The sequence below is a fragment of the Nannobrachium achirus genome (genome assembly GCF_963921795.1).
Source record: "Nannobrachium achirus genome assembly, chromosome: 24".
NCBI classification, from domain to species: Eukaryota; Metazoa; Chordata; class Actinopteri; order Myctophiformes; family Myctophidae; genus Nannobrachium; species Nannobrachium achirus.
Genome location: NC_137831.1, coordinates 36,940,226 through 36,953,697, shown reverse-complemented (window position 1 = coordinate 36,953,697; position 13,472 = coordinate 36,940,226). Strand labels below are relative to the sequence as shown.

Genomic DNA, 13,472 nt, shown 5'->3' with positions numbered 1-13,472 from the left:
CAAAGCGGTGTATACATGTGACCTGATGGTTGCTTATCTCCCTATGAGGGAGTATTACTGGTACACTAAGGTAGATAATATATTCATCAAGATATTTACTACGTATTGTAACCTCACGTCTTCACCGTGGAGGAAAGGCTGGTATTCATTCTAAAATGTGATCCGGTTTAGAAAAAAAGGGAAAAAGAATTGTGTTCTGATGGTTGGTTCCAGTTGGCGTCACATTTCACTACTCACCCTACAAGACAAGTTAGAATAAAAGATGGACATATCAAACGATTAAATAATATCACTGAAGTAATGGATGATATAGTCAAGTCATTGAGGGCTATAGCCTACTACTGTATTTCCTCTAAAATATTATGCGCTCTCTTTCCATCGAAGCTTTGTTGTAGGTGTTGAGTGCCTGCTAATATATCAAACAATCTGTAAATACTGTTGCTAACCAAAGCTGTTCTAGACCAGTTGTTCTAAAAAAAATTACATGTAGTTATAAGTAATTACATTTCTTTTCCAAGATAATTTGAAAATAGCTGATATACATATGCTCACGTTTCGCATTGTGATGCTCTGTGAGCTTGTAGATTGTTATTTTAAAGCAGCCAATGTAATGTACAGGTATATAGGTTTAAACTGGTTTCATTTATTTGATGCTAAAGAAAGTTTGCTTGGAACCCACTGGAACCCCCTCAAAGACCACCTACGGGTCCCCAGACCTCAGTTTGGCAACCACTGTTCTAGAGCATTGTAAAGAACTGGGCAGAGCCATGGGCAGTCCTTTTATGAGGAGGAGGAGGGTCTAGGACAGGTGGGTGGTCTTGTAGGAGGAGGCAGAGGGATTGGTTTAGGTGGGTAGTGTTAAGATCTTCCTCCTTGTATAATCATAGTACCTGAGGATCATGTTTTAATGGAAAAAATAACCTGTGTTGCAAATGGGTCCAATCTGGTGATTTAATCACATACTCTGGTTTATAGTTTTGATTGGTTCAATATTTATAAAACACACAGACAGACATGACCATTGTCGCTTTCTATCTTTCGCAAACTGGCATTTCCGTTCATGAAAATATATTTAAAAAAGTAATTTCTGCTACGCAGCAAGCTAAATATGCTTAGATGATTTTTATTTATATTAGGATAATGTGCACAATTTTAAAAACGAAAACGGAAGTGAGGAGGAGGCTTCACTGTGTGATATTGAAACGTAACGGAAATGGCGTAAGACACGCCCCTGCCTGCCTTTGATCACGCCCATACCTTCCTCTGATTGGGCAGTCTGTTGCCATGTGAACTGCCTTGACAACAAGATGGCGCCGCCCTGTCTCTGCTGCGCTACACGCTAAATATTTATTGTTTTTATGTATTCACACACAACATTATATAGCCTAAAGTATAGCTTTTGGGATCAATTATGAAAACCTGTGTATGTTCCAGAGTGAATCAGGGGAAACTATAATATTAGTGACTTGCATCGTTATTGGTTTTCTCGATCCCCAGCAAAATGATAGTTAGGAACCAAATGGACCCTTATGGGTTTGTAACTCGGAGTGAGTACACATGGAACCAGAAAAGTGGGGTCCGGGGACCCCCGGAGGTCCTTGGGGGAGTTCCAGGGGGTCCCCAGCTAAATGATAGTTAGGAACCAAATGGACCCTTATGGTTATATTGGGTAGGCCTATGTAACTCAGAGTGTACATGTTTACACTCAATGAGTAACATTGATTTTACAATATAGATTTGGGTCTCAGAGATAGAAATGCCATTAAATGGGGGTCCGTAGCCTAATGCATGCTGCTAGAGCCGTAAGAAATTTTCTTTTATGGGGGGTCCCTGGCTTATCTTTTCAAATAGAGGGGGTCCGTGGGCTGATTTATGGCAATTTATTTGGGGGTCCTTGACATTAAGAACCACTGACTGACTTTCATGATTTCATGAACTCACACCAATAACTGCATTAATTTGAGAGGTAAATGTAATGTTTAGCTGCACTGGTTAATGCAAAGCAGCTTATTGCAGAAAAAAAAAACTTGATTTAATTAGTCTATTTACCAGCGGCAGTGAGTGAAAATGCCCTGTCACATGGCAACGGACCGCCCAATCAGAGGAAGGTATGGGCGTGATCAAAGGCAGGCAGGGGCGTGTCTTGCGCATGTCTTGCGCCATTGCCGTTACGTTTCAATATCACACGGCTTCACTTCTGCTTCAACCGGGTTCTCATCATAAGAGTTTCTGTCTCCCAGACTGTATGACGGGAGCATTTGCAAATCACGGCTGTCAACAGTCTGGCCACGCAAAACTAATAGTACAGTAAATAGACAGGAAACAGGGAGAGAGACAAGGAGTCATATGAAACAAAGGTTGTCAGAATCAGGACTCGAACCCACAACACGCTGTCAGTTATCAGAACCTATCTGGTATGTGCCTGAGGCTTCCTCACTATTTTCACTTTCATTAATTTTCTAAATTGTGGAAATAGTTGATCTACAAGCTCACAACGCATCGCGATATGGTGCCTTGCAGTGATGTTGTTAGGTTTTCGATGTCCCGGGACCCAAGGGTGGTCTTTCAGATGGGTCCCAGGGACATTTTATGAGTCCTAAAAAAACTTATATATTAATTTGTATTCACTATTATTATTATTATTATTACCCTTATTATTTTGTACCATTTTGTTACGTTTTCTACCCCTAAAGTGAAGCCTGGAACACAAAGTGACATTGGTAAACATTATGATTTTGTACAATGAGGCAATGCCTCACCAACAGAAACTACGGGAAAATAAATGACCTTACGACCATCTGAGACAATTATGAAATAGACGGATTGATGACCGCGAGTCAAGACGAGCCGACGACACACACATCAACAATGAAAACATCACAAAGGACTTTGTAGTTCACCCCCAAAATGAATTCTTTTTTCTATTGATAAAAATGATTTCTCATGCCATGGAGACTTAAAGGACAACTTTGTTTTTTTACAACAAGGGTTCATATTTTAGATTGTAATTAGAGAAAAGAAAAAGTGAGAGTTAAAATGTTTTCATTTGCTTTGTTCTATTGTTTTATCACGTTTACCGTGCTAAAATGTGGGGCATGCGTACACATGGGGGCATGTGTACAAGTGGCTAAATATGTATTTTTAGACACAATAAGCCAGCAGTTTCTTTATTGCTATTTACAGTAACACTTATAGCCCACATAAGTCACATCCAACCATGAAAGGTTGTGTTGTATCTTGGGAATGGGCTTATTCTGTGTAAAATGACATATTTAGCCACTTGTAGTGTAGCCACTTGTAGTGTAGAAGTAAATGAAATAATTTTAACACTCACCTTTTATATTCTTTAATTACAATCTAAAATATGAACCCTTGTTGTAAAAAAACTAAAGTTGTCCTTTAAATAATATTGTTTTGTATTTGTCACATTCCTAAAACAATAATTTGATTACAATAAATTTACCCCCATTGATTCCGGATGGGGACCCAAATGTATTTGGATCCCCATCCGGAATCAATTGAGGTAAATTTACTATAATACATTTTTTTGTCTTGGGAATGCGAGTAATCAATGTGAACTACTCCTTTAAACAAATAAATCAAAACAAGCAACACTAAAAGCTACTTGTGTTAAGTTACTTGGAAAGTAGTCAGCTTAGGTTGTTCGGGCATCAAGTACAGATGCCTCACGATCGCTTTCCTAGGAAGGTCCTCGATGCACGTCCAACTGGGAGGAGAGTTTCTGCCCAACAATAAACCTACATTCACACCAAAGAAACACACACAGGAACACATTCTGTGCGTTGACAGTCACGCTTGTCATATCACTTCAGGCATGCAAACTTGTAGTTTTTCGGCGAAAATCGCCGTTTTGAATCCAAATTGGTCATTTGTGTGAATCATGCAGATTCGTAAAAAAAATGTTTAGGGGGTGGGGGGGTGTCGTATCGTCAGAGCAGCAGTGAGAAGAGGAGCGTTTATTTCTTATTCTCTGCTCCGTCCGTTTTGTCAGTACAATAGTGTTGAAGGTGGATGGGGAAGTGGGTCGTTTTATTTTTTAACAAATCAAGCGCTCCCTCTCTTGCATGCGACATCAACTGCAGGTGGCAGCGCTCAGTCAGAATGAGCCCAGCCTGCACTGTCTGCGAGCCACAGAGCAGAGCGCTCAAAGTCGCAAAGCTTGCAAAGTTGCTGTGGTGTGGTCGTGTAGTACTGTAGTTGTGGAGTGACTGTGGACTTATAGTTTTTGATTCGCTTGCATCGCGGTTGTGCACTATTCTGCATCGATATGTGACGTTATATAATCGATTATAGCCTTGTTGATTTTACTCGACGATGATGCGCTAGCTACATGCTAACGCTAGTGCCGTGACTTGGGAACGTTTCGCTGTTATGCCTCTGCTCTTTCTGCCTACAGAATGACACTGAGACTAGTCACAAAAAGTCTCTCAAGAACAGACTGAGCTCGAGTTACAAGTGAAGAGGATCAACCTTTTCTTTGACGATGGCTAGATTGCAAAAATCTGCCAGGAGACTCCTCTAAATAAATCATCTGTGATTTACAACACTGTTTCACAAACCCTGGGTCGGGCCCATTTGTGGGTCATTGACACATTTTTGTGGGTCCCTTCATTTTTGGTTTTCTACATTTCGTTTTTAATTACAAATGTATTATTTAAAAAATATATATATATTTTTCTAATTTCATGAATAAATAAAATACAAATGATCAAAGAAATGATCTTAGAAAACAAATAGTCCTATTTAAGAAGTGGTGAAAATAGCCGATCTACAAGCTCACAGTGCGAATTGTGTCTCTGTCTATGCCTATAAACAAGTCCCTAAATATTAGGATACTCCTAAAACTATATCTGTAGGCTATATTATATTCTTATTGTAGATTTAATTTTCTTTATTATATCTAGAACAATCGGTGGTAGGCAACAAGCCCAATTTTGTTGCATGTATTGTATAAGTAAGTCACTGTTTAACAGAGTTAGAATCGTGCAAATTCACTCGACCCGTTCCGAAAAAGGTCAAAAATTATAAATTTTAACACATGTTAACCCCTAGAAATGTTGTCACCTTTTTCACCTTGGGGCTGTTTACATGTCTGTCACTTATTCCCTGTCATTCCCCACAGCCATACAGTACCTACACACAGAGCAGCGCTGCTTTCATTGGCTCCAAGAGCTCACGCATGCACAAGATTTGAATAATGTTGGTTGAGATGAACTTCATTCAAATTAGATCTGTCCTTGTCAGCGTGCGTTCAGCGTGAATTTTGCCATAACGCACTCCTTTGGAAATGAATGGGATGCTTGCGCTCACACACGCAACGCGCGAACAGTCTGAACGAACCTTAACACTCTTGCTGCCGTTTGACATGTCAGCTCGTCATTGAAAGGGTTAACTGCGTGGTGCCGTTGACATGTCAGCTCGTCAAACTCACTGTAATACAGTAAAGTTGTTTAACCTTACCTTGCGGTCTGGGCTATCCATTGTGCATCGGTAATGTCCGCGATTTGTTTACAACGCACGTTGGCGTGCACGCGAAGTGAAGCTGCTCCATAGAAACCCATGGATCTTCCATCAAATAATCCTCATTTTCTCGAAAAAATACATTTTGATCCCAAGGCTGTAATTTTTCACGCTAAAATGGCACTCGCATGGAGGCATCCATTACTTTCTCTGTCAACACCATAGACATATAATGGTAGACGCCTCCTCCGGCTTGGGGTGTTGGTAAAAGAGGACTGGCAAGCTTCCAGAATTCTGAAGGACGCTTCCTTGGGCGTCACAAAATGGGACACTCGGTAGGCCAATCAAATGCGGGACTGGCGGGACACCCTCTTTCCCACTGGAGGGGGCAGAGTGCCTTCCACAGTTCCACAGTTCCGCACTTCCACCAGTCCTGTTTGACCAGTCACGCCAAAGAACTGCAGCGGCGGAGGAGGTATCTAGCTTTTTATATCTGTGGTCAAAACACTGCTCCGGAACTAGAACCGGGTCAAAGTTGAAAAAAAAGTAAAGTGACCAAAAATCTGCGCCAAAAAAAAAAAAAAAAAAGTAAAAAAAAAAAGTAAAGTGACCAAAAATTTCCACCCAGCCCTTCAAAATAAGAGCGATGGCCTATCGGAGGAAGTCGCGGCAGTTTGCACCCCTTCATCCCTTCAAAGTAATGGCAGTAAAATTAACATGTAAAACACACGTGCAGAGTAAACACACAAACAAACAAATACACACACACACACACACACGCACACACACACACACACACACACACACACACACACACACACACACACACACACACACACACACAGTGTGCATCATGTTGTCAGAGTTGAAACATGGAGATCCAAGGTTTCTTCCAGACAGTAACAATATAGACTACATCTAGATACTCATATTTCTTCATTATTCATTATTTTTCTATATTATGGTGAAGTTATATTTGATTGTAAACTGATGCTATATTGTATCATGTTTTCCTCATCAGATGTGTGTGAACTCACACTGGATCCAAACACAGCAAACAGACAACTCTCTCTGTCTGTGGACAACAGGAAGGTGACACGTGTGCAGGAGGTGCAGCCGTTTCCTGACCATTCAGACAGATTTACCTCCTGGCCACAGGTTCTGTGTAGAGAGAGTCTGACTGGACGCTCTTACTGGGAGGTAGAGTGGAGTGAAAAGGTTTATATAGCAGTGACACAAAGAGGAATCAACAGGAGAGGAGATGGTGATGACTGTATGTTAGGATACAATAACATGTCCTGGTGTCTGCTATTAGATGATGATGACAACAGGTATGTTGTTGTGTACAATAAGAAGCAGACTTACCTCCCTGCCGGTCCCTCTGGCTCCCACAGAATAGCAGTGTACGTAGACTGTCCCGCTGGCACGCTGTCCTTCTACACAGTGTCCTCTGACACACTGACACACCTGCACACCTTCCAGTCCACATTCACTGATCAACTCTATGCTGGGTTCACGTGCTTGAGGCTTGGTTCCTCAGTGTCTCTGTGTCAGATGTAGGAGGTTCAGTAACATCCTGTGTCCCTGTGTGTGCACACACACACAGGCATGAACATGCACGCCCACATACTGTATAGCCACACACACACACAAACACACACACACACACACACGTGCACACACACACACACACACACACACACACACACACACACACACACACACACACACACACACACACACACACATCAACACACAAGTAAGCACACAACCACATACAGTACACATAATATGCAGTAAACACACAATAACACAAATACACACAGTAAACACTCATGTGTCTCACACAGCACACGCACGCACGCACGCACGCACGCACACACGCAGTACTGAAATGATATACTGCTCAAAGAAATAAAGGGAACAAAATGTTAACATTGATTCTTTGAGATTTCTTTGAGTAGTGCTACAGTATAGAGTATACTATAATCAAATAAATTATGGGAACATTTTGTTCCCTTCATTTCTTTGAGCAGTAATAGCTCACTCTGTACACACACACACACACACACACACACACACACACACACACACACACACACACACACACACACACACACATCCACACACACGCTCTCTCTCACACAGTTGTTCATTTGACTCACAAAGACAGGATGTGATTTATTTATTTAATCTCACTTCAGTTGTATTGAGTCTCCTCTCCACTGACACAACTTCAAGTCATTATGTTGATTCCATTTCAGGTGTTCACTGCTCCCTAGTGAGGCTATAGTTACGGTGCATTTTAACAGCGTGCAAAAGCCGTCCGTATTTTCCGGATGTGCGGAAGTTATTTGTTAATAATGGGACCCGGCAACTACTGCCGATAGCAGGTGATGAGGCGATGGTCGAAAAGTGGACGGAGGAACGTCGTCCAAAAACATTTTATCTATGGCCAACATTGTCCGGTAAAATTCATCCGTTGCTTTGTTAACCCAATGGAGGACGTATGCAGGAAGGAACGCGGGAACTCCTTTTAGGAGATTTTTATCGCCCAGTGCAGCTGGCTGTTGCCATAAGGCGTGACTCTTAAATCTCCTCCCTCCACACTGATAATTTGACAAAATTGTGATCATTTGTGAACCTGTTAATATTTAGACTTTGTAAATACAGTATGGTTCATATGGGATTCAGAGTGTGAAGATTAACCCATGTTTAGTTTTGTTTCATATTTTCTCATACTGTAATTACCAACCAGTGATGCATTGTGTTTAATAGTACATTTATTATTTGACATTGTTGTTATGGTCTGTTGCTTTTTAAACTTTTTTACTTTTAATAATAAAATAAAGATGATCTGATTTTATATCTGATATCTTCACTTATTTATTAGTCTTGGTTTTAGACATAGTTTTCATTGAAGTCTCCAGGACAGTAGAGAGATTTTCTTTGCTTAGGACTATTTTCACACAAGACACATTGTGAAATTGGCATGAAAAGCATTGCTCATCAGGTTTGAACCACATTCATAGGTGGTTAAAAATGATTCAAATCAGAGTTCTAAAGATGTGTCTCAGCCTGGAAGCTCTGAAAATCTGATCTCAAACTCTGATCACTCACAACAAATAACAAACGGCCCCTTCCTTGCCTATAGATCCTGTTTTCAAGTGCAGATGTCTGGTTATAGAGATTCATATATATCAAACACAGTCAACAAACCACACTAGACTTGTCCAGTTGTGAAATCAGTTTTAATAAAGAGTTCCATGGAGAGGATTATAGGGCCAGAACACATTAAACTTGTATAATGATCGCTTTGGTGTAGAAACGTCTCACTTCCAACACCATTGAAAATGGACCAAACTCTCAACATGGCAGAACACTTACAATCAGGGCAGGAATTTCTTGGAGGCCATGAAGGCCATGGCCGGCGTTGCCCCTCAGTGTGGCTTTGTGCCCCTAAAACCAATGGCATGACCTGAGGCCACAGTGGCCTTAATGCCCCAGACTACCACTTTCTCCTCTGTCTCTTTCTTGTCAATATGTAGACAGTAGACACCGGTGTCTCTTTCTTGTCATGTGTCTCTTTCTTGACCAGTGTCTTTTGTTGAGATCCCCATTTCTAATCCAATCCAGTGACTTTGACTGGTGCAGGGCTGAGCATGGATCAGATAAATACCATCATTAATCAATTTCACTGCACATTAGGTTATAATCCCTAACCCTTAAGTTTAACAAATTATTTCAATTGACTAAAATCTTGTTTTAATTTATGGCCTTCCTGCCCTCAAAAAATGAACACCAAAGGCCAAGTGGCCTTGCCCCTAAAATGACAAATGTCCAGGCCTGATGCTTACAATACCACAAAGAAGTTGAATGGTTTCCATCATGAGTGATACAGTTATTTCATACATAGAGCTCTGCTCTTCTGCCATAAAAAAAAACCCTGTATACTGAGTTGACTGGTGTCCCCCTGGGCTCTATACTAGGTCTGCTAGTATTTCCCTCAACACCAAATCTCTTTGCCAAAAATAGCAGACCTACAAGTCAAAAGATCTTGTAGACTGTTTGCCCCAGAATGTGGACACTGGGGTTTAAGTCTTTCTGAGTGTAGAGCAACAACAACTTGAACATTAATGTCAAATGATTCAGATCAAAGTGGTGGTGGTTGTGTCCCTCCAGCAATCAGGCGCTGTGTTTATTATTATTATTATTATTATTATTACCCTTATTTTAAGATATTTGTTTATTGTTTTGTTTTTTTTGCACATCAACAATACATCATAGCAAATGTCATGAAATGTGCCGTATAGGGGGAAAGGGGAAATAAAATAACTTGACGAAAACAGACGACAGTCGCAAAAGCTGCGAAAACACTTAGTCTCGGCTTTGCCTTCTACCTGGCAGAGACTAAAACAATCGGTTTGAGTATTTAGTCTAAATGTTGTCATTAGTATTGACTCAGAGATACACACTGAATGAAGTGGCCCTTAAAGGCCCTGACAGATTGTTGGAGAATCAAAGGAACAATAGATTAATGGTCAAGGCCATAGATTTGTAATTTCAGGATTACAATAGAGGGTATGCGCGTGATCACTGTTGCTGGAAGTTATGTGGGAAAGCCTACTGAATGGCAAACATCTAATTTCTGCCTTTGACAGCCCATACATCCACACAGAAAAGCCCTATCTTGATTGTATTAAACAAAGTTAACTCACAAACATTGCGGCAGTACTGAAAGCTTGAATTATCCTCTTTCTATCTGCAAAGTTTTTGTTTCATACAAATCCACCATAGGCATGTTATGAGCTACTTTCTGTCAAGACATTCTGTGCACGTTTTTATTTTTTAGTGTCAGAGTTTGGAAGCACTTGTTTTCAACAACACAACATCCAGCTGCCTCCTGCATTATGTGCAAATTAGAAACCGGTGGTATGCAGGGCCGTTGAGTGATTTGCAACTAGCACTTCCAAACTCCAATGCTCCATGCTGCTCAATGTTTTGCCACTCAGTCTAGATTAGGGGGGCGGGTCCCAGTGGACGTGCATACCCTCTAAAATCGGCCTGAAGGAGGCGCTAAATGGGACGGATCCATGTTGATGACGAGTGTAGGCATACTGTGAACCGATTTGCGTGATTTTTGGCCAAAGATTGTAGGAGCTGTGTCCATAAATGTGTTTTGCAAGAACTGGCCTCATGGTGGCGCTAGAAGAGGGTCATGTGAGAATTGAGTGTGACGTGACAGACTGACAGACAGACAGACAGACATACAGCTGGTCGAGGTCTTGATTGTCAAATGATTCAAAAGCACATCAGTATTAAAACCCTGAATACAAAAGACCTCTTGAAGCTTTTATTTTATTTGTGGAGATAAAGACTCATCCATTTACTGTAGAGGACTCCTAGGATCACTTGTTGTTATTGTTGTTTGCACAAGTTACAAGTGTGCAGTGTTAGAGGGGAAAAAAGGTCATTGTATTTTTTCAATTTGTACTCCATATCTTGCTGTGCATGACTTATAGATTGACAGTTTTTGTTTAGTTGTTTATTTTCTTAATTCTTTGTGACTCTTTTTCTCTTTTCTTCTGGATGCGTTACCAGGCCAGTTTAATAATAGCTGGATGGGGGCACATACTGAATATGAACCTGTTGTGTGACAGATGGCCCTGCCCCTCAGCCTCACTGTTGGGCCGGCAGACTTGGCAGAGGTGCAGGTCGTCAGGCCAACTCAGTACACCTGAGTTTATGGATTCTCTCTGAGTCCTCTCCTGTGGCAGGTACTGCTGTGGCTCAACACGCTTTGTTTAGTTTGCGTTGCACCTTTTTATACTACACTCACACACAGCACATTCCAAAAATCCACACACTGCCGACATGACTGACTACTGACTTATTCACACACCTCATACCCATTTCTGTTTTTGTTGCCTTCTTTCTTTAATTTTAGTGTGTGTGGACATTATTTTGTCTAGTAGAGTACATGACTGTACTGTGTGTGCGTGCGTGCGTGTGCGTGCGCGTGTGCACGTCTACCGTGGTGGTGAGAGTTTCTCTTCCAGGAACTCCTCTATCTTGTTGACGTCGACCTTGACCTCTCCATTGAAGGTCATGAAGGGTGGGTTCGTCCCCGGGGCCAGGTCCTGCAGGTCAGCAGGCTTCCTACAGGTCAACACAGAGGTCAACACACAGGTCAACCCAGAGGTCAGAATACAGGTCAACACACAAACACATGTACATTATCTTCAGGTCAGCATTTCTCCTATAGCAGTGGTTCTCAAACTTTGTCATGTCAAAAAGATGAAAAGATTGAAAAGATAATCCAGGGACCCCCATAAGAGAAGATTGTTACAGCTCTAGCAGTGATTTTCAAGCATTTTAATTTCAAGGACCCCCAGTTGACATGCATTAGGCTACAGACTCCCATTTAATGGCTTTCTCTCTCTGATACCCTTTTTATGTTTTTATTGCGACCGTAGGTCGCAGTTTAGTATGTGAACGGTCACATACTCTCTGTATATCTGGGTTAGGGTTAGGTTTAGGCATAGTTTTACTGAGGTTAGGGTTAGGATTAGGGTTAGGTTTAGGCACTCACTACACTGCGCAGTGCGCACACACCCGGTGCGCATTTCCGAACGCACCCTTTGATACACTCGGACTGAAAGACCTGCAGAAAACACTCTCCCATATCTAACAGGGCTTCATATTGGAATGCCCAGATATGGAGGCCACATTGGACACATACAGTACCACACTAATGGCTGGTTCTACAGACAAGGATCTCCATGTATGGGCATAAAAGGGTAATGGCATCAGATGTCATATACATCATAGGACTTTTATATAATGAATAACCGAGTAACTATGTTTGGGCTCTCAATATCTCCATATACAGTACATGGATCTCCATATGGGTACCAGGGGTCTCCATATATGGGTAACTGGTCCGATAAACATCACTGGCCAGATGGCCAAGAATTGGCGCGACCTTGCATGTCGCAAGGTCGCATGTCGCCCTGAGGTGTCTTACTAGTTATTGTAAACTCGATGTTTAATTTAACTCTGAGAGTGTACACACACACACACAACACGCTCTCTCACATCCACCCGCACGCACACACACATAAATTCCAAATTAAGATATTCGATTGAAATTAATACATTTTCTAATTACAGATTTCACCACTATGCCCCTGAACTTCACATGAAAACTGCTAGCATAGCCGCTTACAAGGCATCACCTTTCGGAAAACAAACGCAAGCGGCCGGCTATTTTGCGACCGAGCACAGCTAATTTCTTTGTTTGATGAGACCTGTGTGGTAATGCTCATTATAGAAGGCTATTTCAACCAATCAGATTACTTCCTCGGAACTACCTGTTGTATATTCATTATTACCTTGGCGTATAACTCAATGGTGGGGAAGCCGAGCTTCTTAGCCGCAATGTCAAACCAGACCATGGGGAGAAAATCCAGAGAAAAGGCAGGATAAATGCGTCCCCTTAAGGCAGGGATACTCAAACTTCTGAACCAGTGGGCCACATTACAAAAATGTCAAGAGGCCGCGGGCCAGTTGATAAAATGACATTATTTGATAACGTCTCTCTTTTATTTGCTTTATTTCCACATAAGACAAGTGCAATGTGCATTATTTTATGGCTTGGAAATCCATGTATATTCTGTCAGTGACACAATTTGTAATCAAAGTAATTTGCTAAATGTTGCTCTCTTTTTAATACTTCTGTGCAATTAGCATATTCCACACAAACACTAAAACAAACTATTGTACATTTGTCTGCTATTTGTCTGGGTTGATATCTGTCTGCCTGCTATCAAGAGGGATAACATTAAGATGGCTGAGCACATCTCTCTTTCAATTGCTTCACAATGTTATTTATGACTTAACCCACATTCAACAGAAATGGCATTTTACAGAAAATAAACGTAGAAAATACTTATGGCTAAGGAAAATCAAATAAAATCAAACAATCTAGC

The 13,472-nt window shown here is 41.2% G+C and overlaps 1 protein-coding gene across 1 annotated transcript in view; it reads left to right on the top strand.

The window, feature by feature from the left end:
* LOC308309316 (NACHT, LRR and PYD domains-containing protein 3-like) overlaps positions 1 to 8,347 on the top strand; it is a 37,164-nt gene extending 28,817 nt beyond the window's left edge. Inside the window, exon 14 of the mRNA XM_080754866.1 lies at positions 6,503 to 8,347. Within this exon, the coding sequence (XP_080610992.1) occupies positions 6,503 to 7,041 (539 nt within the window). The 3' untranslated portion in view covers positions 7,042 to 8,347. The remainder of the gene's footprint in view (positions 1 to 6,502) is intronic.
* Positions 8,348 to 13,472: the final 5,125 nt, after the last annotated feature.